This window comes from Panthera leo, chromosome B2 (genome assembly GCF_018350215.1).
Source record: "Panthera leo isolate Ple1 chromosome B2, P.leo_Ple1_pat1.1, whole genome shotgun sequence".
NCBI classification, from domain to species: Eukaryota; Metazoa; Chordata; class Mammalia; order Carnivora; family Felidae; genus Panthera; species Panthera leo.
This window is the reverse complement of record NC_056683.1, coordinates 124732198-124755718: the sequence shown is the minus strand read 5'-3', so window position 1 is coordinate 124755718 and position 23521 is coordinate 124732198. Positions and strand designations below refer to the sequence as shown.

General features: G+C 44.0%; 1 protein-coding gene across 2 annotated transcripts; it reads right to left on the bottom strand.

Annotated features, from left to right (window-relative positions):
• Positions 1-9381: 9381 nt before the first annotated feature.
• ABRACL (ABRA C-terminal like) lies at positions 9382-22158 on the bottom strand. 2 transcript variants are annotated; one of them, XM_042939958.1, is made up of 3 exons: positions 21708-22158; positions 18391-18457; positions 9382-9962 (listed from the first exon to the last, which is right to left on the bottom strand). In XM_042939958.1, the coding sequence occupies exons 2-3, from the start codon at positions 18449-18451 to the stop codon at positions 9778-9780; spliced, it is 246 nt and encodes an 81-aa protein (XP_042795892.1). In that variant the 5' UTR covers positions 18452-18457; positions 21708-22158; the 3' UTR covers positions 9382-9777. The 2 variants fall into 2 exon arrangements, with proteins under 2 accessions (XP_042795892.1, XP_042795893.1); XM_042939959.1 differs by lacking the exon at positions 21708-22158 and adding an exon at positions 20702-20793.
• Between the last annotated feature and the right edge of the window lie 1363 nt (positions 22159-23521).

Here is a 23521-nt window from a genome sequence, read left to right as displayed (position 1 = left end):
AATCCTAAGAGGTATATTATTATTATTGTTTCTCCAATTTTACAGATGAGAAGAGACAAAGTCTTAGACTTGCCCACCACTCCAAGCCAAGGATCTAGCTCTTTGATTGGCTGAATGCCTCCTGGCTGCAATGGTAGAGTCCTGAACTCTGTGGTTGAGTCCAGCTCCAAAATACCTCACCTTTATCACGGTCTCTTGTTGCTAATACCCTTTGCCTCTCTGCAGACAGCTGTCAGCAAGCTTTTTCTCTGCTGATTACAATATCAACAAACAATAAATATTGAATATCTCTGCAGACTGTTTACTATTCTAATCAAATAGTGCATTCCACAAAGTTAATTTGGCACTTATTTAATGAGACAGATAATTGTTATTGAATGGCTTGACAATTAGATAAAGAGATGCCCAATACATTCTGTAATCAGTCCTTAAATAATTACCTTATGTTTTCTATTCCCATTTTTTAATTTTGTAAGATCTACCATTTCTGGATATGATGTGCTATTTCTTCTCCTTTGCTTCTTACACTTCCTCGTCTGTTTCTTAGAATACACTCGCATGAAATAAAATGTGATAAGCCTCGATTGTATTCCCAGTCTCCTAAATCCCACATCTTCCAAGGATGAGTTCTTTCTGAGATTTCCCTGGTACCCCACACCTGCTTTCCTGATCATCCCTGCCTGAGTGTTCTGGAGGTTGAAGGATTCAGATGCAGCAATAATCAAGCAAAGCTTGCCTTAAGAGGCCTACAGATGTATTATAGGCTGGAAAATTGGCATGACAGTGACCTCCAACACAGCTGATGACAAAGTAGAGCTAAAAATGAACTCTGGGGTTCCTACACTTTTAGATCTGGGAGTCTTAGAGCAAAACGATTAGAGACAACAGTTTAGGAATAAGAAAAAGGGGGAGATATTCCAGCTAAATATGGTAAAACTCTTTCTCCTGAATCTGTTCTTTTTTGTTGTTGTTTTTTTACACATCTGAGGGCCAAGTGGAATTTTTTTTTACACACTTGAGAAACCTGTTCTTAAACTGTAGCAAATAAGTGAAAAAAGTCACAAAGTCACAAAGACAAAGAGAATGTGAGGGGATACAATAGTTGATGAGTGACATTAATAATCTCTAGAGATTGGAAAGCGGATGGAAGAATGATAACAGACTTGAGAAAGATGCCACCTAAGCACCTATGGAGAGGGAGGGATACTAGCAGGAGTTGAGCCAAGCCACCCCCACAGAGCCCCAGAGAAGTCCTGAACATGGTTCTTCCAGGGAACCCTTAAAGCCGAAATGAAATGTGTGACTGAAATTAGGGAGAGTGATCAATCATCTACATACTGAGCTGGTAGACCTTCTCCATGAACCCAAAAATCTATCCCTCCTCCCCACTGTACAGGGTCCAAGGTCTCTGGAAAAATTGAGAGGAAGTATCTCTATAACAGAGAACCCCAGGTATGGCAGAGAGCAAAGCTGAAAACAGAGGAGTAAATAAAGTTTGCTGGTTGAAGAGTAGGACCCTCAACCTGTGCCCTTACTCTGCTTCCAGAATGCTAGCACCTATGGGATCCATCCAGGCAGAAAATAGCTGAATCCTTCTCAGAAGAAACTAAATGGCTTCGGGTGGGGAGAACCCTACAATGTTGATGTTTGGGATTTTTACAATGAAAAGCTTGCTTACCATCTGAGTGGCACATAGCAAAGCTCACTAGTACATATTAGCAAAAACTGCTCACCATCCCAAAACCTCCTATAATTTTTTTAGTGATTGACTATTAAATATTAATAGAGAGCCAAAGATTTCTAGGATGTCTGAAGGAATACTCCAGCAAAAGTACACAAAAAAACAGATACACACAAAGAGGGAAAAAACCCAAAACTTCCAGTTAAAAGACACAATACAGAAAGTAGAAGAAAACATTGATGAAACCATAATTAATATCCTCAGAGAGATGAGACATGAAACAGGAACAGAATGCTATCCTTTAATAAAAGAATTGGACATTAAAATATCAAAATATAATTGTAACTATTAATTTTAAACAATAAAGCAAAATAAATCTCCTAGAAAGGAGATTGGAAAGAGACAAAAAATTGGAGGAAATCATTAGAAAATCAGAGTATCAATTCAGTAGTGCCCACCATTCAACTAAAAACAGTTCCAGAAAGAAACAAAACAAAACAGAAGAAATGAAGGGAAAGAAATGATCAAAGAAATAACACAAGAAAACTTCCTCACACTAAAAAAACCTAAGTGTCCAGATGGAAAGTGTCAGTCCGATGCCCAAAATAAAAGCTAAAACGATTATCCATACCAGCAAAACTTTAGAACACTAGAAATACAAAGATCATAAAAGTTTCCACTTTCCGCAATAAAGAAAGGCACGTAAAAGTGTTGAGGAATTCGCATGCCACCCGACTTCACAACATCACTGGAAGCTACAGTCTACTGATTCTACTTTTACACATTTGGAGCCCCATCGTCACTCGCTCTCTCTTTCTCTCTCTCTCTCCCCAAAGGCCCATGTCACCCCAGGAATTGTTGGCACCTACTTTTTGACCAGAAGGAAAGACTTAGAATGAAATCAATGAAACTGCTATCACAAAAGGCAGAACAGAGAAACAGAAAGAAACAACACAGGATCTTAGGGGTATCACTGATTTGTTTGATCAAAAGCATCTCTAAAGCCCTGCTTTCCCTCTGAACATTGCGTTACAAGTGTCAGGTCATTGCTCTTTGGCCATTTGTGACCTAGCATTACTTCCTCAAATCACTAGCATTGCTTTCACCGCATTCTACTTGCTGAAGTCGTCACAAGCCTGCCCAGATTCAAGGAGAGGAAATGTAGAACCACCACTGATCCTGAGAAAGGAAGCTAGTGAGTTGTAAACCGCGAGGTTCAAACGCAGGCTTTCCTGCTACAGGATGTGAGCTTATTGTGCCACGAAGTCATTTCTAACCTGTGGGCTGAGCACTCCTAAGACGCCACAGAGTTAGTTCAAGGAGCCCAAGAAATGATACCGGCACCAGGCATTTTCTGTAGATAAATGATATGCCTTGTATACATAATAAATGTACTATTATCTTTAAAGAGCAAGCATTACTCTCACGATTAATGATATAGAAACTCTTGGGATCCCTGGGTGGCTCAGTCGGTTAGGCGACTGACATCAGCTCAGGCCGTGATCTTGAGTTCATGAGCCTGATTCCCACATCGGGCTCCCTGCTGTCAGCACAGAGCTCACTTCAAGGATCTTCTGTTTCCCTCTCTCTGTCCTCCCCCTCTTGTGCTCTCTTTCTCAAAAATAAACATATATTAAAAAACAAAAACAAAAACAAAACAGGGGCGCCTGGGTGGTTCAGTTGGTTAAGCGACTGATTTCGGCTTAGGTCATGATCTCGAAGTTCATGGGTTCAAGCCCTGCTGCGGGCTCTGTGCTGACAGCTCAGAGCATGGAGCCTGCTTTGGATTCTGTATCTCCCTCTCTGCCCCTCCCCCACTCATGTTCTCTCTCTCTCTCTCTCTCTCTCTCTCAAAATTAAATAAACATTAAAAAAACATACAAACTCTTAAAACTTTTGTTGAAGTCATAGTAGCTTTCTGTATTTTGTATGTTTTGTGTTATATATTTCTTAATCATGGACTCTAAAAGTACATCTAATATGTCGAGGAAAGTTTTTTTTTTTTAAGTTTATTCATTTATTTTTGAGAGAGAGAGAGAGAGCAGGGGAGGGACAGGGAGAGGTAGAGAGAGAACACGAAGCGGACTCTGCACTCTCAGCACAGAGCCCAACGCGGGGCTCAAACTCACAACCCTTGAGATCACAACCTGAGCAGAAGTCGGTTGCTTAACTGACTGAGCCACCCAGGAGCCCCAAGGAAATATTTTTTATCTTTTATGTTTAAAAGGGGGGGGGGGTGGCATATCCTCCAAATTGAAAGCAAATGTCTTTATAGTCTATCATAAATCATAGAGAACCTGAGGAAATCCTTAGAATGCGATCACATTACCTGCCAGATCCGCAGGCACATCTCAGGCAGCTCAACTCACAGACCTTGTTACAAACAGCAGCACTGAGTTCTATGCCCCGCCCACCTGTCCTCCTAGTCAAACCTGATTGGCCCGGGGAAGTGAAGCTGACCAGGTAGTTTTTTAAGCTTGCTATTGACCTAGTGGGTGGCCTGGCACAAGCCGTTCTGACATCTAAGGGCAAACCGAGCAAGTCAGCGTCGTCCTATTAAGCATTTAATTTACACCTACAGACATACAGCGCATGGGACAGTAGCAGCACGAACTGACACTAATAAATCCAAGCCATGAGGGAGCAAAGGAAAACTTACGTAGAAGCTATGAATTACAGAAAAGACAGAGGATGAGGAAGCTAATTGGAAGCGGGAGGAGAAGCAACTAGAAAGTGGCTCCACGAACACAGCTGAGCGGTATTAACAGCGATGCTGGAATGCAGCGAGGAGAGGTTCTTCCCTAGAGCTGCCCATCCGAATCAGTCTGGGACATGCTGGGATATTTCCCTCCTGGAAACGCCGAGGCCCCTCCAGATCTACTGACTCACAATCTCTGGAGCACCAAGATGTTGAAAAACTACAGAAGCTCTTCTGACGCTGTCTGATTAGGAGTCCCTCGTCTCCAGAAGCCCCTGCCTGTGGGCACATTGCACTGTCTTCGGATTTCAGTGAGTAACTTTATCTTCCTAATTGCCTTGTATACATCCTGATAGTTAATCCCTGTTAACTAGCTAAATTTGTCCCCATTCCTTCTAACCAAAAATGTCTCACTAAAACACTAAATTCTCACTAATTCTCACTGAAACGTAAAAGGAGAACTATAGAAACAAACAAAAAAAAATTAAAGAAACCTTTTGCTGAGGGGTGCTTTGGTGGCTCAGTTACTCGTCTGACTTCAGCTCGGGTCATGATCTTACAGTTTGTGAGTTCGAGCCCCTCATCTGGCTCTCTGCTGTCAGCGTAGAGCCTGCTTCAGATCTTCTGTCTCCCCCTCTCTCTGCCCCTCCCCTGCTCGCCTGCTCTCTCTCGCGAAAGAAAGAAAGAAAGAAAGAAAGAAAGAAAGAAAGAAAGAAAGAAAGAAAGAAAGAAATGGGGTTGTCATATGGAATTGTCTTCTAGAAAAATACGGTCATTTTTGATTTCTCATCTTAAAAGGCTTTTGAGGAGTGAGTTTTCTTCGAAGAGTTATTTACATCTTTTGTTAAGAAAGAGGAAACTCCAAGACTATTTGACGATAAATAAGTTAAAGGTGCATGCCTCTCTCTTGACTTTTTCTAGATGTATGAGGCTATAAATTAATAAGGCCAGTACCACATGCCACACAGAAAAGCAGGCTTATTCCCTTGACATCACATATGTTTGTATTTTGTCTATCAGTCCATAGCTCTTTCTCTCCTTGTCTGGAACCATAGGAAGTAGCCCAGACACCTGGGAAATCTGGGATGTTCATGTTCAATTACGACAAATTCCTCAAGTCAATAGTTCTGTAACTTATTTTTAAACCATGTCTCCAAGACACAGGGGGTGCTTGGATTTCTTAAGGGAATTGGAGCGTGCAAAAGTGGTCAATGTAGTCAAATTTTCAATTAAAGGTCATTCTCTATAAAGATGATAAGCTACAATTATAGATTGCCTTATATAATCACAATATACAAAATAGCACTATTATGGAACTTACAACTTAAAGTCACTTCATAATCAGTAGCACTTACCACATTATTTTATAGAAGTTTTCTTTAACAGTTCTTTATAATTCACCATTATTAATACATACTCTTAGAACTGTTTCTTCTAAAGAGTTCAAAATCATGCCCCAACCTTTTTTCCAGCCTCAGCTCACAGTATTCCTTTCCTTCCTTACCTTAAGCCACTTGCCTTTCTCTTCATTTGAAACCGTTGCACCAGAAAAGTGCTTCTCGATCGTTCTGCTGCTTTAAGACAAATTTCACTTCATCCCAGTTTCCCCTGGGAACAATTCATCATTTGTGTTATCTGTCTCCTAGATCACCTACCCAAAGCTTCCACTATATTTAATATACATTGTACAAATCGTTTGTTTCTCTTTGAAGACTGGAATCAAATTTTATTTATTCTTATTTTGCCTTGCTTTAATATCCCCTAATGCCTAGCACAGTGACTTGGGAAAAGTAGACACTATACATTTTTTTTTTTTTTGCATGAGGAATTGTTTGTGTACAACTGTTCATAATTTCTAACTCCCACCCACCTATAGCCAATGGCACTCATTACTGAGATGATTACCTGGAATGTAATTTATGGTCGAGAAAGATGATTTTCACTATAAATCTGGCTCAAAAGAACACAAATTTATGATTTTGAATGTTTAAGACCGTGATCCAAATAAGAACTATCCAAAAATGAAGTCATTACAAAGGAATTGACTCTCTCGAATCTGAAGGAAACTATGTAAAACTGTATCACAAATGTCAGTAGTAGATAAGAAGGTTAATGCTGTCAGTTTTCTCAAAATAAACAATCATGTGGATATGTCTTTTCTGGGAAACTTACCAAATTCTAAATCATTAGGGCTTGAAATTTTAAAACGTCGCTTAATAGTGACCACGAAGACACTAAACAAAGTGAGAGATTGAGTAACTATTTCAACTTACTTTTGCAGATTTTTAAAGGAAGTCTGATTACATGAGGTCAACCTCCTCTCCAGAAAGCACTTCATATAGGAGTTTCCCAGACTGCTTTCCTCCAAAGGTTGCTTCAATTTCTTAGCCTATAGCTTATATGCTTTTTTGTGTTTTTTTAATGTTTATTTACTTATTTTGAGGGTGGGGAGGGGCAGAGAAAGAAGGAGAGGGAGAATCCTAGCAGGCTCAGTGCTGTTACATGGGGCTCAAACTCATGAACCGTGACTGAGATCATGACCTGAGCTGAAATCAAGAAGTCAGATGCTTAACAGACTGGGCCACCCAGGCACCGTGGGTCTTTTGTGTTTTCTAAGTGCCCGATAATAAAAATGTCAACTTAATGATAATAATAAAGGCAGAATTATGGTTATCTGCCCACATCAAAATTGAGATGAAATCAGTCTTGAACCTTAATTCTCAAGCCTGTCTATATTCTTGAACATTCACCTGGTTCCAGAACCAAATCCTCACCTGCTCTCTACACTTTTCCACTCTAAGCACCTCAAGTTCACCAGGCCCAAATGAAACTCGAAAACCACCCTCCTGCTCCATCTAATTCTATCTCTGTTAAATAAGTTATTCTCAGTCACTGACCCCACATCTGGTGTGGCTTTCAACCATGTCCTCTCCTTTATCTTTTATTTTCTGCCACACTGTTCTAAGGATTCATCCTTCAAAAGGACTCTTACATAGGAAACTTATGCTGTTCCCATATACCCAGCAACCAATTTTTGGGGGGAGGTGGGGAACTACCCCTCTGCTCTTTGAGGTGAGGCTGTAAAGCACAATACCTACCCTATCCTCCCTTGGAAACAAGCATGTGACCTAGGCCTGTCAATTCACCGTACCTGATTCCTCTGGCGTTCCTTTGTTACTGGTCAAAGGGGTAGGCTCGTGCTGCAGGTGGGGCCAGGGTTCCTCTCCTAGAATTCATAATTAGGTAAAACAGATTCTCCTTCCACTAGGGTTGCTAATCTAGGAGTATGCGAATTGGCAACTACCAGCAGGCATCTTCCTGGCTGCACGCAGGAAGGCTGTTTAAAGTAGAAAGAGAATGAGATTGAAGCAAAGAGGCATCAGTACCAATATGGAAAGCCAGAGAGTTTTGACGCTGTTTGACCCCCTGCAGCCAGTCTCTCCTTAAGTCCATCCCATACCCGGACTAGCGCCAGATGATTCTGACTTGCCCATTTCTGGCTCGGTGCACTTGGACAAGCTGTTTAACTTCTCTGTGCATCTCTTGCATCATCTATAAAAATGGGAGGTAACACATACCTACTCACAGAGTTGTAGGAGGATCAGCATAGCAAATGCGCTGTAAATGTTAGCGAGGACTACGAAGTGCCAGTGAATACTGCTGTTGTTTAATCTAGTTTGAATCGGGGTCTTGTCGTAATTGACAGGGTATTGATGAGTTTCAACTTTAAAAATGTGCTTGGAGTCAGTCCATCCTCCCTCTGCTTTTCCATTATCACTGTCCCCGCGGATTCCTGAGCAGCGTTTTAGCTGGCTTCTCTGGTTGCATCTTTGCTGTCTACAACCCTCCCTAGTTACCAGCGCCACGGCTACCTTCACAAAACATCACTTTCTTTCTTTTTTTTTTTTTTTAATTTGTCTTAAGTTTATTTATTTTTGAGAGAGAGGGACAGCGTGAGCAGGGGAGGGGCAGAGAAAGAAGGAGACAGAATCCAAAGCAGGTTCCGAGCTGTCAGCACAGAGCCCGACGCGGGGCTCAAACTCACGAACCGCAAGGTCATGACCTGAGCTGAAGTCAGATGCTTAACCGACTGAGCCACCCAGGTGCCCCAACATCGCTTTCAACATGCAATTTCTCTGCTCCAGTTTGTGTTCAGACTCCTCTCCCTGGCTTCCCAGATTCGACCTTGTGTATCCAGTCTGAATCCCCTCTCTCCCTAGCATTCCAGTCGACCTGACATCTGACCTGTCACAAGAGCGAGCCTTGCTTATTCGTGTCCCTGTCTTACCTCACCCGAGACATCAGGGTCGCCCCTCCCAGCTTCTTCCCTGCTGGATAATCAGCTCCAATCATGCGAATTCTCTCACTCTTCTAGGATACCTTTCCCAACCATCATGGTTTTCATGGATTTGCCCTCCTTGAGATTCTGTATCGTTTTCGATTCTGTACCGTTTTCGATTCTGTACCATAGGCCATAATACACAATTATAGACATTTCTACATTGTGTCATGTGAATCTAACTCATCCAATTAGGAAGTGAAGTTTTAGGTTACATTTCTTTTGGCACAGCCCCTCAGTGGTAAGCACATAATAGACATCAGTCAATATTTTTTATAGGGCCCAATCATAACACAACCCTACTTTTCTTTTTTAATGTTTATTTATTTATTTTTGAGAGAGAGAGAGAGAGAGAGAGAGAGAGAGAGAGAGAGAACATAAGCAGGGAAAGGACAGAGAGAGAGGGAGACACAGAATCTGAAGCAGGCTCCAGGCTCCGAGCTGTCAGCACAGCTCAATAAACTGTGAGATCATGACCTAAGCCGAAGTCGGACGCTTAAATGACTGGGCCACCCAGGCACCCCACACAACACTCTTGTAAAATTCTGTAGTTTCAAGAAACTTTTTCTTCCAATTATGATAACTTCTGTTGCAGTTACCTAATCTTGATGCAAAAACTTGATTTTGAGAGGCACATAAATCTTAAATAAGGCAATACAACAATTTTAACATTGTTATATGTTTTTATTACATAAACAGTACAATATTCATTGTGGGAGCTGATCTTTAGTTCTGCCTCTTGCTTTTATGGAATGTCAAATATTTGTAGAAATTATCTAAGAATGATTTATGAAACACCTTGCACCCCCACCAGAAAAGCCTCAGAGCCCCCATTTTCCAACCAGATTCCTGAGAAAAATGATAGGTTTTGTTTATTCTACAGTGTAATACATAAATTCTTCTCAAGGTATAAAAAAGGGCAGACTTAAAATAAGAGTCTCCTTTTGTTTTCAAAGTTCTATAAAAAATACATCAAGTATGCTCACGGGTGTCCTTTGACCTAATATTCCAGTTTACCGGAAACAAAAAATAACAATAAACAAAGATATGCAAACCACATTAATCTTGCAGCAATACAATGTCCACATCATCATGAACACCTTGCAAGAGTAGCTCTCCTGGGTACGTAACAACCTTCCTTCGTTTGGCAGCCTTGAGAGTTCCGACCAATGCTTCAAAGAGATTGGCACATTTGTCGTCTTGGAAGAGGACCCCAAATTTCACGCTTAACTTCCCATCAGCATCTAATTTGAGAGAATACAGTGTTAGTCAATGCAAAGTCTATTTCTTGCCCCCATAAATGGCAGATTTACCTAATCTTTAAAAAAAACATCTAACTGTATTCGCCAAGATTACAATTTAACAGCTCACGCTCAAATCAGACGTGATCTCTTGCCAGATCCAAAAAGTGGCGGAATACGTACACTGTGTTATACACCTCCTAGCCTTCATGTCATCTGGACAACGAAGACCCATTTACAAAAAGTCAATGTGTCACAGTGTTACTACTGTGGACCAATTCCCTCTGTATTTTGATTTTTTAATTGTGGCGTTGCTGAATCAATAAAAATAACAAATATTGGAGAACCTTTAGGTCAGGAGCAGTGTTTCTCTTAAGTGTGCTCTACACACACTCAGGAGGGAACTGGTGACCTTAAAAATGAAGAAATCCCTTGGGAAGCCTGGGTGGTTCAGTCGGTTGGGCATCCGACTTCGTCTCAGGTCATGATCCCACGGCTTGTGACTTTGAGCCCCACGTCGGACTCTGTGCTGACAGCTCAGAGCCTGGAGCCTGCTTCGGATTCTGTGTCCCCCTCTCTCTCCGCCCCACCCCTGCTCGTCCTCTGTCTCTCTCTCTGTGTCCATCCGTCTGTCTGTCTCTCTCAAAAGTAAACAGTAAAAAAAAAAAAAAAAAAGAAGAAGAAATCCCAGGCACCAGGGCACCTGGGTGGCTCAGTCGGTTAAGCATCTGACCCTTAATTTCAGCTCAGGTCATGAGGTCCCATGAGGACCCATGGGGTCCCAGCTGGGCATGGAGTTTGCTTAATATTCTCTCTCTCTGTCTCTGTCTCTGTCTCTCTCTCCCTCCCTCCCTCCCTCTCTCTCTCTCTCTCTCTCATCCACTGCCCCTCCCCAACCCATGCTTGCTCTGCTCTCTATCTCGAAATAAAATATAATATTACGAAGAGAAGGCAATCTGAAAAGGCTACATGCTGTATGATTCCACTACAGGACATTCTGGAAAAGGCAAAACAAAGGAAAAAGATAAAATTAAATAAAAAGATCAGTGGGCTTCAGGAGTTGGGCGGGGGAGACAAACAGGCAGCGCACAGAGGATTTCGAGAGCAGTGAATACATTCCGTAAAATACTATACTGATGGATACATGTCATTATACATTTATCCAAACCCACAGAATGTACACCACCAAGAGTGAATCATAAATTACGGACTGTGGTTGATGATGTGTTAATGTGCTAATGTAGATGATCAACTGTAACAAATGCACAATTCTGGTGCCGGATGCTGATAATGGGGGAGCCATACATGTGTGGGGAGAACAGGTATACAGGAAATCTCTGTACCTTCCTCTCAGTTTTATTGTAGTCTAAAACTGCTTTAAAAAATTAAGTCTTTTTTAAGAAAATAAGGTAAACAAAAGGTGGATCTTTGGTTAAGAACCAATCAGTGCTGGGCACTGGAGGCAAGTAGACAGAAGTGTGGAGTCACTTTCTAGCTTTCGAAGAAATGGCTTTAGTTCCCACAAGGAAATAAGAAATATCCACATAGTAAGTAAAGCGACAGTGCAAAGCAGTATGTGATTGGATGTCCAGTAAGGAGCCAAGACTAACCCCCTGCAGTTTGGAGAAAGGCAACATGACTCTGGGCTAGAACGGGAGGGGAAAACTTTATGGAGGAGGCAGCACTGGCCCTGACCTTTAAAAGGAGTGCAAATGGGGTGCCTGGGTGGCTCAGTCGGTTGAGTGTCCGACTTCGCCTCAGGTCATGACCTCACTGCTTGTGGGTTCGAGCCCCGCATGGGGCTCTGTGCTGACAGCTCAGAGCCTGGAGCCTGCTTCGGATTCCGTGTCCCGCTCTCTCTCTGCCCCTCCCTCACTCATCCTCTGTCTCCCTCTCTCTCTCTCAAGAATAAATAAAACATTAAAAAAAAAAATAAACTTTGACTTTTCAACTTCCAGCGGCAGGACCCTTTGTTCGCAATAAGAACCTTTTACTGGTCACAGAAATAACAGGAGCTGCTGGGTAACCTTGAATAGGGCCTCCAAGCTCTCTGAGCTGCACTTCCCTCATCTATACAATGAAGGTCAAAGTACCCCTCACGGATTGTTGCAAAGATGAAAAGATAGATTAGGCGTAAAGGCTTTGTTTCTTTTTCTTTTTTTTTTAATGTTTAGTTATTTTTGAGAGAGAAAGAGAGAGTGTGAATGGGGGAAGGACAGAGAAAGAGGAAGACACAGAATCAGAAGCAGGCTCCAGGCTGTCAGCACAGAGCCCGATGCGGGGCTTGAACTCATGAACTGTGAGCTCGTGACCTGAGCTGAAGTCAGACGCTTAACCGACTGAGCCACCCAGGCACCCCTAGACGTAAAGGCTTTTATGGAGAGCTCAACATATGGTAAATTCTCAATTCAGGTTAAATTTTTGAAAGGCACCAAAGGCAGAAACCTGGGTGTAGTCTTGGAGCTCTGCCCACTCACTCTTCAATCTCACAAGTGATTCCATTTCCTTCGTATCTTCTTTTTTTTTTTTTTTTTTTTTTTTTTAACGTTTATTTATTTTTGAGACAGAGAGAGACAGAGCATGAACGGGGGAGGGTCACAGAGAGAAGGAGACACAGAATCTGAAACAGGCTCCAGGCTCTGAGCTGTCAGCACAGAGCCCGACGCGGGGCTCGAACCCACGAACCGTGAGATCATGACCTGAGCCGAAGTCGGACGCTTAACCGACTGAGCCACCCAGGCTCCCCTTCCTTCGTATCTTCTGTTGCTCTCGTCTCCTCTCCATTGACAATTAATTTCTTGGTTCAGCCTGGAGTTGTCTCATGTGGATAACTAACTGCAAGACTCCTCACCAGCCTCCCTTTCTCCATTTCTGTCCCCAGTATGTCCTCCATATTGGTGCAGAATAAAAAATGTGAAAGAAACCTTTAAGATGCCAATCCGATTAATTTTTTTTTTTTTTAAGTAAACCCTACCCTCAATATGGGGCTCAAACTCATGACTCCAAGATCAAGAGTCACAGGCTCCACTGACTAAGCCAGCCAGGTACCCCTTGTTGATGATACTCTTCTACTTTAACCTCCCAATGGCTCCCTACCACCTTCAAATAGTGATGCCCATGGCATGGCAGGTAAGACCCTTCACTCTCTGGCCCTTGCACTCCCTCTCCCCTCGTCTTCTGCCATATCATTCTCTGCACCTTTTGATCCAGTCAAAATCAACGACTTGCTGTTACCCAGGGTGACATGAGAGATTGTGCCCTAGCAGTTTTGCCCATGTTGAGCCATCTGCCCAGCATCCCAGACCCCTTCCTCTAGCTAAATTCTTTTTCTTCCAGAATGGGCTCAAACGTCACCTTTTCTGAGAAGTCCTCTGTGATTCCCTCAGTTGAGTTAATAACTCTTCTTATAAAATTAAGTATGTATCAAAGCACTCACCATCAATTATAGTAACAGCTAATGTGTATTGAGTACTTGCTGTGTTCCTAGAACTATTCAGTGCATTTTAACTCACTTAAATGTTCAGTGCATTTTAACTCAGCAATTAAAACTCACTTCATCCTCATTTTATGAAAGGTAAGGCACAATTGGTTGCAAGAAACACCATTATTTTATGTTCTAATTAAACTGCCAAGGGCGCCTGGGTGGCTCAGTAGGTTGAGCGTCCGTCCGACTTTGGCTCAGGTCATGATCTCACAGTTTTTGAGTTTGATCCCCACATCAGGCTCTGTGCTGACAGTGCGGAGCCTGGAGCCTGCTTCAGATTCTGTGTCTCCTTCTCTTTCTGCCCCTCTCTGGCTCGTGCTCTTTCTCTCTTAAAAATAAACTGCCAATTTAACCATGGCACACCATGTATAATAAGATGCATCCTTATTTTTGGAGATTTTTAAGTGAGGGGAGGAGGGTGCACCTGGATGGCTCAGTCAGTTAAGTGTCCGACTCTTGACTTTGGCTCAGGTCATGATCTCATGGTTAGTGAGTTCGAGCCCCATGTCAGGCTCTGCACTGACCGTGTGGAGCCTGCTTGAGATTCTCTCTGTCTCCCTCTTTCTCTGTCCCTCCCCTGAGAGCATATGCGTGTGCTCTCTCTCTCTCTCTTTCTCTTTCTCAATAAATAAATAAATAAATAAACTTAGAAAAAATAGTATGGGGGGAAAAGTGTCTTTGAATCATTGAAATAGAGTATTATTATCCAAATAAGGAAACCATGGCACAAAAATGTTTAGCAATGTGCCCAAGGTCACACAGTAAATGGTAAGGGAGCTGGGATTCATTCCTAAAGAGTCTGACTCCAGAGCTCATGCTCTTAACCACTTCCCAATACAAGCGTCCAGTTGATCTGCCCGTCTTCCCACTGCTTACAGAGGCCCACAGGGGCTGAGATGGAATTTTATTTATTTCCACATGTCCCATACTTGAGCACAAAAGGCAGCTCTCAAGAAATATTTGCTGAATGAAAGAATTTAAATCTCCAGATAATCTTTATCCGCTTATTTTTTTTCTACTGGATGAAAAATAAAAACACTTTATTTTATTCTATTTTTTTATTTTTTATTTTCTTTAACATTTATTTTTGAGAGACAGAGCACAAGTGGGGGAGGGGCAGAGAGAGAGGGAGACACAGAATCTGAAGCAGGCTCCAGGCTGTGAGCTGTCAGCACAGAGCCTGATCAGAGCGGGGCTCAAACTCATGAACCATGAGATCATGACCTGAACCGAAGTCAGATACTTAACCGACTGAGCCACCCAGGTGTCCTTTTTCTTTTTTTAATTTTTTTTAATGTTTATTTATTTTCGAGAGACAGAGTGTGAACAGGGGAGGGGCAGAGAGAGAAAGAGAAAGACAGAATCTGAAGATGCTCCAGACTCTGAGCTGTCAGCACAGAGCCCGACGCGGGGCTTGAACTCACAAGCCGTGAGATCATGACCTGAGCCGAATTTGGTTGCTTAACCAACTAACTGAGCCACCCAGGCACCCTCCAGGTGTCCTTTAAAGGACTTTATTTAAAAAAAAAAATAGATACAACTAAATCCATCAATTTCCAACTTCACCTAGTACATCACATTTAGATTAGTCTAAAAATAATTAATCTGCATTGTAATTTACATTAGTCAAAATTATCCCAGACGCAATTTATATAGTTAACCATAACATATCCCCATAGATGCCTTCCAACTCAATAAGTCATCTATTTCCAGGAACAAGTTAGTCAAGGAGGCCCGGGGAAGTGGCAAAGTTCGAAATGTTTCATCCCCACAGAAATTATGATAATTACACTTTGGTCTCCTAGTTTGGAAAGTTGCTAATTTTAAGTGCAGATTCAGTTTGCCCTAGTAGAATAATAACACTGTTCTAGAGTAAAGGTTAGAACTTTAAATGCAATTCAATCTGACCAATAAACCCTAGGCTAACGTGGAGAAAGATCTAAGAAAGAAGAAAATCCTACAAATCTTTGGAAACACATCTTTAATATTGTTAACAATCTAAACAATAGTACTACTCCCAAGAGCAACATGACCTCACAGAACTCTGGAGAAATTGGAAAGGTAGAAATGAGGAACACACGCAGAGAAATCACTATGGAAAATAAGACTCAGGAAACTTCCATCAAGTGGATGTAGTGAACTGGGTGGGAGAAAAACGGGGTTAGGAAAGATGCTGCATTTGTTTGATTGGAGAACCAAGTAAGTTACGTTCTCCACACCTCCCTAGTGGTCTCCACAAACACCCCAAATTCAGCTCATTCGTTTCCTCCTTTACTGACCTGCCCTGTACTTCAAGTCTTGCCTGATATTCAAGGCTTTATTAAGTGCCCCAATTACTATAGCTTCCAATAATCTTCTCTAGGACCACACTGAATTTGAATGTCAGCACTCCACATTGCTCCCCGAAGACTTCCATGTCCTAATCCCAAGAAACCGTATGTGTCCTTATATGGCAAATGGAAATTTGTAGATGTGATGAAATGAAGGGTCTTGCAATGGGGAGATTATCCTGGACTTATCTGGGGGAGCCCAATGTAGTCACAAGTGTCCTTAAGAATGGAAGGGAGAAGCAGAAAAGGAGCTCAGAATGATGTAATATGAGGGCACAACCAGCTGTTGCCAGCTTTGAAGATGGAGAAAGGGGGACACGAACCAAGGAATGCAGGTTGACCCTAGAAGCTAGAAAAAGACTAGGAAACAGATGCTCCAGAACTTCCAGAAAGGAATACACTCTTGCCAACACCTTGATTTTAGTCCAAGGAGACCCTTATCAGAATCTGCTATGGTCTGAATGTTGGTGTCCTCTCAAAATTCATATGCAAATCCTAACCCCCAGAGGTAATAATATTGGTATGTGGGGCCTTTGGGAGGTGCTCAAGTCATGAGGGTCGTGAGTCATAAGAATCACTTCCTTTATAAGAGAGGCTGCAAAGAGATCCCAGCCCCTTTGACCATGTGAGGATACAACAAATCTACAAGTGGAGGAGGGCTCTCACCTCACTGGTCTGGCACCCTGACGGCAGACTTCCAGCCTCTAGAACTATGGGAGAATTAAACTTCTGCTGTTTATGAGCCACCCAGTCTGTGGTAATTTGTTACAACAGCCTAAACAGACTAAGACGGACACCCAACCTCCATTACAGTTAAGATATGGAACGTGTTGTTTTATGTCACTAAGTTTGTGGTAGTGTTACCACAGCAGTAGAGAACTACTACCGGGGACATTTGATACTAATGGCTCAATGGGATTCCAAGGATGTCTTATTTCAGGTGATCTGTGATTCGAAAGCAGACAGAGCTGTAAGAAGAGTCAAGCTATGATGACAAAACAACTCTTATGAGGTACTTTTCATTTATTTATTTATTTTATTTTTATTAAAAAAAATTTTTTTTTTAATTTTTTAATGTTTATTTTGAGACAGAGAGAGACAGAGCATGAACGTGGGAGGGTCAGAGACAGGGAGACACAGAATCTGAAACAGGCTTCAGGCTCTGAGCTGTCAGCACAGAGCCCAATGCGGGGCTCGAACCCACCAACCATGAGATCATGACCTGAGCCGAAGTCGGCCACTTAACCGACTGAGCCACTCAGGCGCCCTTTTATTAAAATTTTTATTATTTTATTATTATTTTTATTTTATTTTATTATTATTGTTTTAATGCATATTTATTTATTTTTGAGAGTGCAAGCAGGGAGGGGCAGAGAGTGAGAGAGAATATGAAACAGGCCTATGAGGTACTTTTTAAAGCTGTTGGTCACTTACGTGATGTCATTTTAAAACTTAAGAGTTCCATTATCCTAGTTGTTGCTGAATATGTCTATGGCTCTTAACAATTTTCAGAATGTTCCCCCAAACTCTTGTATATCTTATCTGAGATGTGCAAATACCTAAAGCTACAAACGTAATAGCTACTTTCATCACAACTTGGAAAAGGACACTAAAACTGCCAATGTTACATGGCACTGATTTCACGGTAGCTGTTTACATGCTGCTAAAGGAAAAGCTCACTTAAAAAAAATTACCTAGGGGCGCCTGGGTGGCTCAGTCGGTTGAGCACCCGACTTCAGCTCAGGTCATGATCTTGCCGTACGTGAGTTCAACTTCCGCGTCAGGCTCTGTGCTGACAGCTCGGAGCCTGGAGCCTGTTTCAGACACTGTGTCTCCCTCTCTCTCTGCCCCTCCCCCACTCATGCTCTGTCTGTCTCTCTCTCTGTCAAAAATAAATAAACATTAAAAAAAATTTTTTTAATTACCTAAAGTTTGGTTATATGTACATAAAAATACTTGACTGTACAAAACTCAAGAATTGGGAGAAAATAAAGACAATTTAATATAATTTCAATCTGAGTCTGTAGTCATTTGGAAGTTTATAAGATGGTGGCAAGATAAAGCAAAAACAGATGAACTTTAATAGTGTGGCACAAAAAAATTTGACCATGATTTAATTACCAGATTTCAATGCAGCCAGATTAAAAAGCACAGCAATTTTCTTTGCATTCAAAGGATAATGAAATAACTCAACTATCCCTTACATCAAGAATCACAATATCCCCAAGGCTCTGTGTCTTCAGAAATCACTCCATGGCTGAGGGCAGAGCTTCCATAACTATGTCCTGACGTCCTGGGTGACACTTTCATTGGGTCCTTCTTGCTCTGAGTTGAACTCAGGATACTGTGTCTGTGTTATAATACTTACTTTTTAAAATTTTTTTAAAGTTTTATTTATTTTTACTTGGAGAGAGAGAGAGAGAGAGAGAGAGAGAGAGAGAGCACAAGCAGGGGAGAGGCAAAGAGAAGGAAAGACAAAATCCCAAGCAGGCTGTGCACCATCAGCGCAGAGCCCGATGCGGGGCTTGAACTCACGAACCGTGAGGTCATGATCTGAGCTGAGATCAAGAGTTGGACGCTTCACCAACTGAGCCACCCAGGCGCCCCTCATACTTACTTTTTGAACCCAGACGATGAATTTCCTCCACTAGGAGGTTGACTTCGTGATCCACATTCATTGTTGCCTGAGGAAGAAAGTAAGTCTATATTATTACCATTTCTATATCCCATTAACCACATCTTGCCAAATCCAAGGGCCATTTCTTTTTTTTTTTTTTTTCATGTTGCATTTGTCATTGTTAATTTACCATGTCTCTCTTCCTAAAAATACTTGTGTGGTGTACATGACACGAGACTACCTCCATTTCCCCTCTTTATATCTTTCCCTTTGGGCTGACCCTCTTCCTATTCTACACAGGATAATGGGGACAGTGCAGCTATTTTCCTTGCACCCACTATTAACTCTAAGCCCATCCTCATGGTGCTCTGCCCTGCACCAAAATTACAAAGGCGAGTGACACAGGACCTGCCCTCAGGGAACTCACTGTTCGGAACAGAGAAAGACGTGGGTTGGAAAATAGCAATGTGATAGCATTCCTTGAGTGGTGAGTCCAACCATTAGGGGAGGACAAAGGAGGAAGCCACAGAGGACTTTGTAGAGGTCATTGGAGAGAGATGAACTGGGAAGACCGTCGACAAAGGGTGCTCTATGAATGGGGAAGAGTGTGTGCAAAAGCACAGAAGCAAAGGAGGAAAAGCACAGCGCATTTGAGGCAGGTCCTCAGCCAGAAGCTGGAGTGCCAAGATAAAGGAACACACTCCCCACCTTCCCCGAGCCTGAGGACTCGTGGGGAAAGCAGATCAATAACAGGGCAATTTTAATACTCTTAGATTCGCGCGGTGATGCCGCTGGGTCACACGCAGGGCACGTATCCTTCCCTGGGCAGTGCCCGCTACCACCTGAGGGCAATGGAGACCTGTGGTGAGGATCATTCATCTCAGAGAGGAGTCCGGGACCAACAGGAGTGGAGAGACCTACCTTGGTTCACTAGGCCTTCTTCAGGCTTGTACACTAAAGACGCTTGACCCATGAAGTCAGTCTAGAGGAGACCTGCCCCTGTTCTTTAAAATGAAAGCTCCCTTGATGCATGTGTGTGATAGGGTGGGCAGGATGGATAGATGTAAGAGCGGATTGGGGAGCCATATAAGAGAACATTTTCCTAACAAGCAACACCAACAATTAGTTTGCACTTGTTATTGGTAGCATTGAGGCAGCAGTATGGATCTGTGAGGGCTACTGAGGAAATTAGCCCTCACTGGACAGGAAAAGGAGTCAAATGCCCAAGGGAATCATGATCCTCTCCAGTTCTGACTCTCTGGCTTCCTCCCACTTGGAACATTTATCTCTTTAACACTACCCTCCCCCCCCCTACTCGCCCCCATAATCAGCAGCACACTTCAGACCTAGCTCTCCTTTAACAATGAGACTCAACGAGGAAATCCCACTATTAATGTGAATACCTGCCTCAAATTAAGCAGATGTATGCAGGTTCTGTTTAAAGAAAGGAAAGCAACCAGCATTTTTTTATATAGTTAATTACACACGAAACTCCTTATCTGTGTTAAATCACGTAATCCTAAGAAAACTTTGCAAAGTATTTATTATTTATCGCCATTTTACGGATGATGAAACTGGCTCACTTAAATGCTGTTGTCCCACAATCATACGCTGTTTCTACAACATCATTCTGGCTTTTTTTTTTCTTTTCTTCTTCTTCTTCTTCTTCTTCTTCTTCTTCTTCTTCTTCTTCTTCCTGGTTAGTATGCAAAGTGTGCTAAATATAATAGTGAGTCGTGTTTGAAATATTGCATGCTGAGCACTTACTAAGGCAGAACACTTACAAAGCAAGAAAGGCTCCCTGCCCAGACCCCTACCAGTAGGAAAATAACAGGATTAGGAACTATTGCTACATACATAATTTGGCATGATGTATGTATGTATGTATGTATGTACGTACGTATGTATGTATTTTCTTAGCAGGGACAAAGTGGGGGCGGGGGGCAGGATACTCATTGTTGTTACACATTGGAAAGCCCATGACATTTTGTAAGGATAGAAGCCTGGGACTGGGGGTAAGCGGCAAGATCAAGAACAATGAGGAGAGGCCATCAGCAGAGCAAGTCTAAGGGGAAGAAAGATTTTCAGTGGGAGGCTCAAGCTCAAGGGAAGGCGGTGGCAGATGCTAGTCGGGCCCTCTAACTGTGTCAGAATCTAATTAGGCATTGTGCGTGGGCACCACAAAGAAAGCGGAACGTCGGAGGGTTGGCACACATGCTGAAATATACACTTAATATATTTAATGACCTTCTCACAGTTTTTGTCTTGTTTGTTTGTTAAGTTTAGAGGCAATACACGGAGATTTTCTCACGTTCGAGGAATAAAGCCTGCTGGGGTGGGGACGCCTGGGAATCGGCAGCCGGCGGTACAGCGGCACGCTGGGGGCTGGCCACTTCTTTCAGCGGTCCTTCGCAGTCCCAGACTAGCAGCTGGTGGGGGTCAAAGGAGGACTCGGGTTCCTTCCTGCCAGCCCGCTGGCGCGCACACGCTCCATATTTGGTCATCACTGCTCCAAGTTTGGGAGCTGGCCCGGAAGGGGTCCCCAGCCCCAGTCCCCTGCAGGCCATCACACGGTCACCACCCGCACCAGTGTAGGGCTGGGGAGCGGGGGAGTCGGGGCCCGGACCGCACCGCAGACTCCGGGGCAGCCCCCGCGGGAAGGGCCGAGTCCCGGAAGCCTTTGTCTCCGCGAGTCCGCGCCAGCGCCGCGCGCCCCGCGCTCCCCCGGTGGCCGGTGCGCCCCGGCGAGCCGAGAAAGCCAGCGCCCAAACCGGGTGACGGCAGTCGACCCCGCTCGGGGCTCCCCGCGCCCCCAGGGTCTCGCACCACCCCCACCCTCCACACCCACGATTTGTAGCCTATGGGACCGCACCCACCGCCGCAGAGTCCACGGCCGCGGGGCCACCGCAGTCCTCGGGGGAGCCTGTCCCCTCACCCCCAGCCCTCCCCCGCCCCGCTCTGCAGATCGCCCTCCCGCGCCACCGGCAAGTGCAAAGAGGACACGCTGCACCGCGGAGCAAGCCTTCACCTGGCTACCGGTTTCTCTCTCCACCCCCCCACCCCCCCCTTCCCGGGCCGGCACGATGTCACGTGAGCCGATGCGGAAGTCGGCAGAACTGGGGGCGTAGGGGCGCGCCCACCTGATACCCCCTCTGCCGGGTCTCAGCCCAATTCCAGTTACAACCTCCACGCGCCTCGGTCCCTCCCGGTCCCGGCTCCCCACCCGCAGCCCCCGATCCCCCGTCTGCCTAGCCTCCACCGGACACCCCGGTCCATCCTTTATGACTGCCCATCACCTTCCCGGGAGACCCACTCACCTCTCCGCCTCTTTATCTTTTCTCGGAAAAAGCCGGTGCAGAGTCAGTCGGGACCTGGCTAATGTGTTCAACTCACCGAGGAGGAAGAGGCTGGGGAAGGAAGTGACTGAGGCGAGGAGAAAGGCTGGTGTGGAGGAGGGGGGGGGGGTGGGAGGTGAGTTTAAGCGCTCGGGAAAGGGGCCGCCCACACTCCCAGGGACAAGCCTATGAGAAGGAAACTCGAGAGAGGAGAGCCGGAGAAGGGGGCCGACTCTCGGCAGGTGGCGGGGCGCCCGAGGCTTCTAGGAATACGGACTCAGAACTTCCAAGAGCGCCACCGTTCCTCCGCGCCACTCGGTGCCAATGATTCCCAACCTCCACCTCGGATCCTGGGCATTGATTTCCTGCCAGGATCTCTCTCTTTTAACATAAGAAAGAACGCGCCCACAACGTGACGACAGCTGAGATCTCCCAGGAGGAACGTGACATTGGTTCTCTATGCCAGGAGCGGGGGTGTCCAGAAAACCAGGAACAGGGCAGCAGGATAGACTGATGGGGGGGGGGGGGGGGCCGGAGGGGGGGAGTATTCTTGAAAACTAATTTGTTCTACTGAAAAGAAATTTTGTTTGGACAATGTTAGTTCTTGATCCTGAGTGAATATAACTTTCTTCTCTTCATTCAATATCCTACATTTAACTGCACAATTCAATCTATTCATACTCCCTTTATTTTGGTCACTGTTGTTTTACTCAGTGTGTGTGTGTGTGTGTGTGTGTGTGTGTGTACGCGCGTGTGAGAGCACGCAAGACAGAAAGAGGAGAGAAATGGAGAGAGAGACATACTTGCTATACCGAGAGTCCCTTCAAAAAGGAGGACACCTAGGTGGCCCAGCCCGTTAAAGGTGGGACTCTTGATTTCTGCCCAGGTCATGATCTCACTTTGTTAGATGGAGCCCACGAAGTTCGGCTCTGAGCTCAGAGCCTGGAGCCTACTTGGGATTCTCTCTCTCGCTGGCTATCTCTCAAAATAAATAAAGTTTGAAAAGTAAACAAAAGGAAACTGAAGCCCTGCTCAGAGAAATGACCCAAACTTCCCTAAGGCAAAGGTTGCACTAATAACTACCAACCCCTCCCCAAGCTGATTGGATTAGTGGTGATCATGTGACCCAAGAACACACAATCCATAAACTGGCCATCATCCAAGAAGGTGACCTGGAACAAACAGCCCTTACCAAACAGGGACTCTGATAATTAACTAAGCAATCGGATTCTCCCTTGGAAATTGAAAGGGGAGAGCAGAGAATGAGCTATCCCATAGAAAGGCTGAAGCTGAGAGAGAACTTGAGGCTGGGGTAGAGAAAATGGGCCTCCAGAGAGCCACGCACTTGAGTAAGCAGAAACTCCCTGGGGTGAAGCAGAAGGTGGGGGCAGAAATGGTAGAAGCAAAGTCTAAGAGAAGTGAGACCCAGTGATGGAATAAGAGCGACAAAAACACCTGCTCCCCAGGGGGGTGTGACTATCCCGGTCCCCAAGGCTGCGCTGGATCCCTCCACTTCCCAAACTGTATTCTAGTTACCCTTTCGTAGTGGATACCGAGCACTTGGGGCATGACTTTGAATGCGTCTCTGTTCCCTACCACCAAAAGATTCTAATTCTGCCTGGGTTTCTCATGTCAGATGAAGTATAAGGTGACTCTCAGATCCTTTGAGGCCTATCTTTTTCTCACTAAAAGAAAGCTGAGAGGGTACACTTTGTATCTTTCAGAGTCTACATAATGCAAAATCATAATTCAAGAAGATCTCATATCGAACACTTCTCCAAGCAGGACCTGGCTAT

Excerpts from the sequence above, each read along its gene's own strand:
- ABRACL (XM_042939958.1), bottom strand. The coding sequence starts at position 18,451 with ATGAATGTGGATCACGAAGTCAACCTCCTAGTGGAGGAAATTCATCGT. Across the intron at positions 9,963-18,390 it reads TCATCGTCTGGGTTCAAAAA|ATGCTGATGGGAAGTTAAGC; the intron begins GTAAGTATGAGG and ends CTCTCAAATTAG.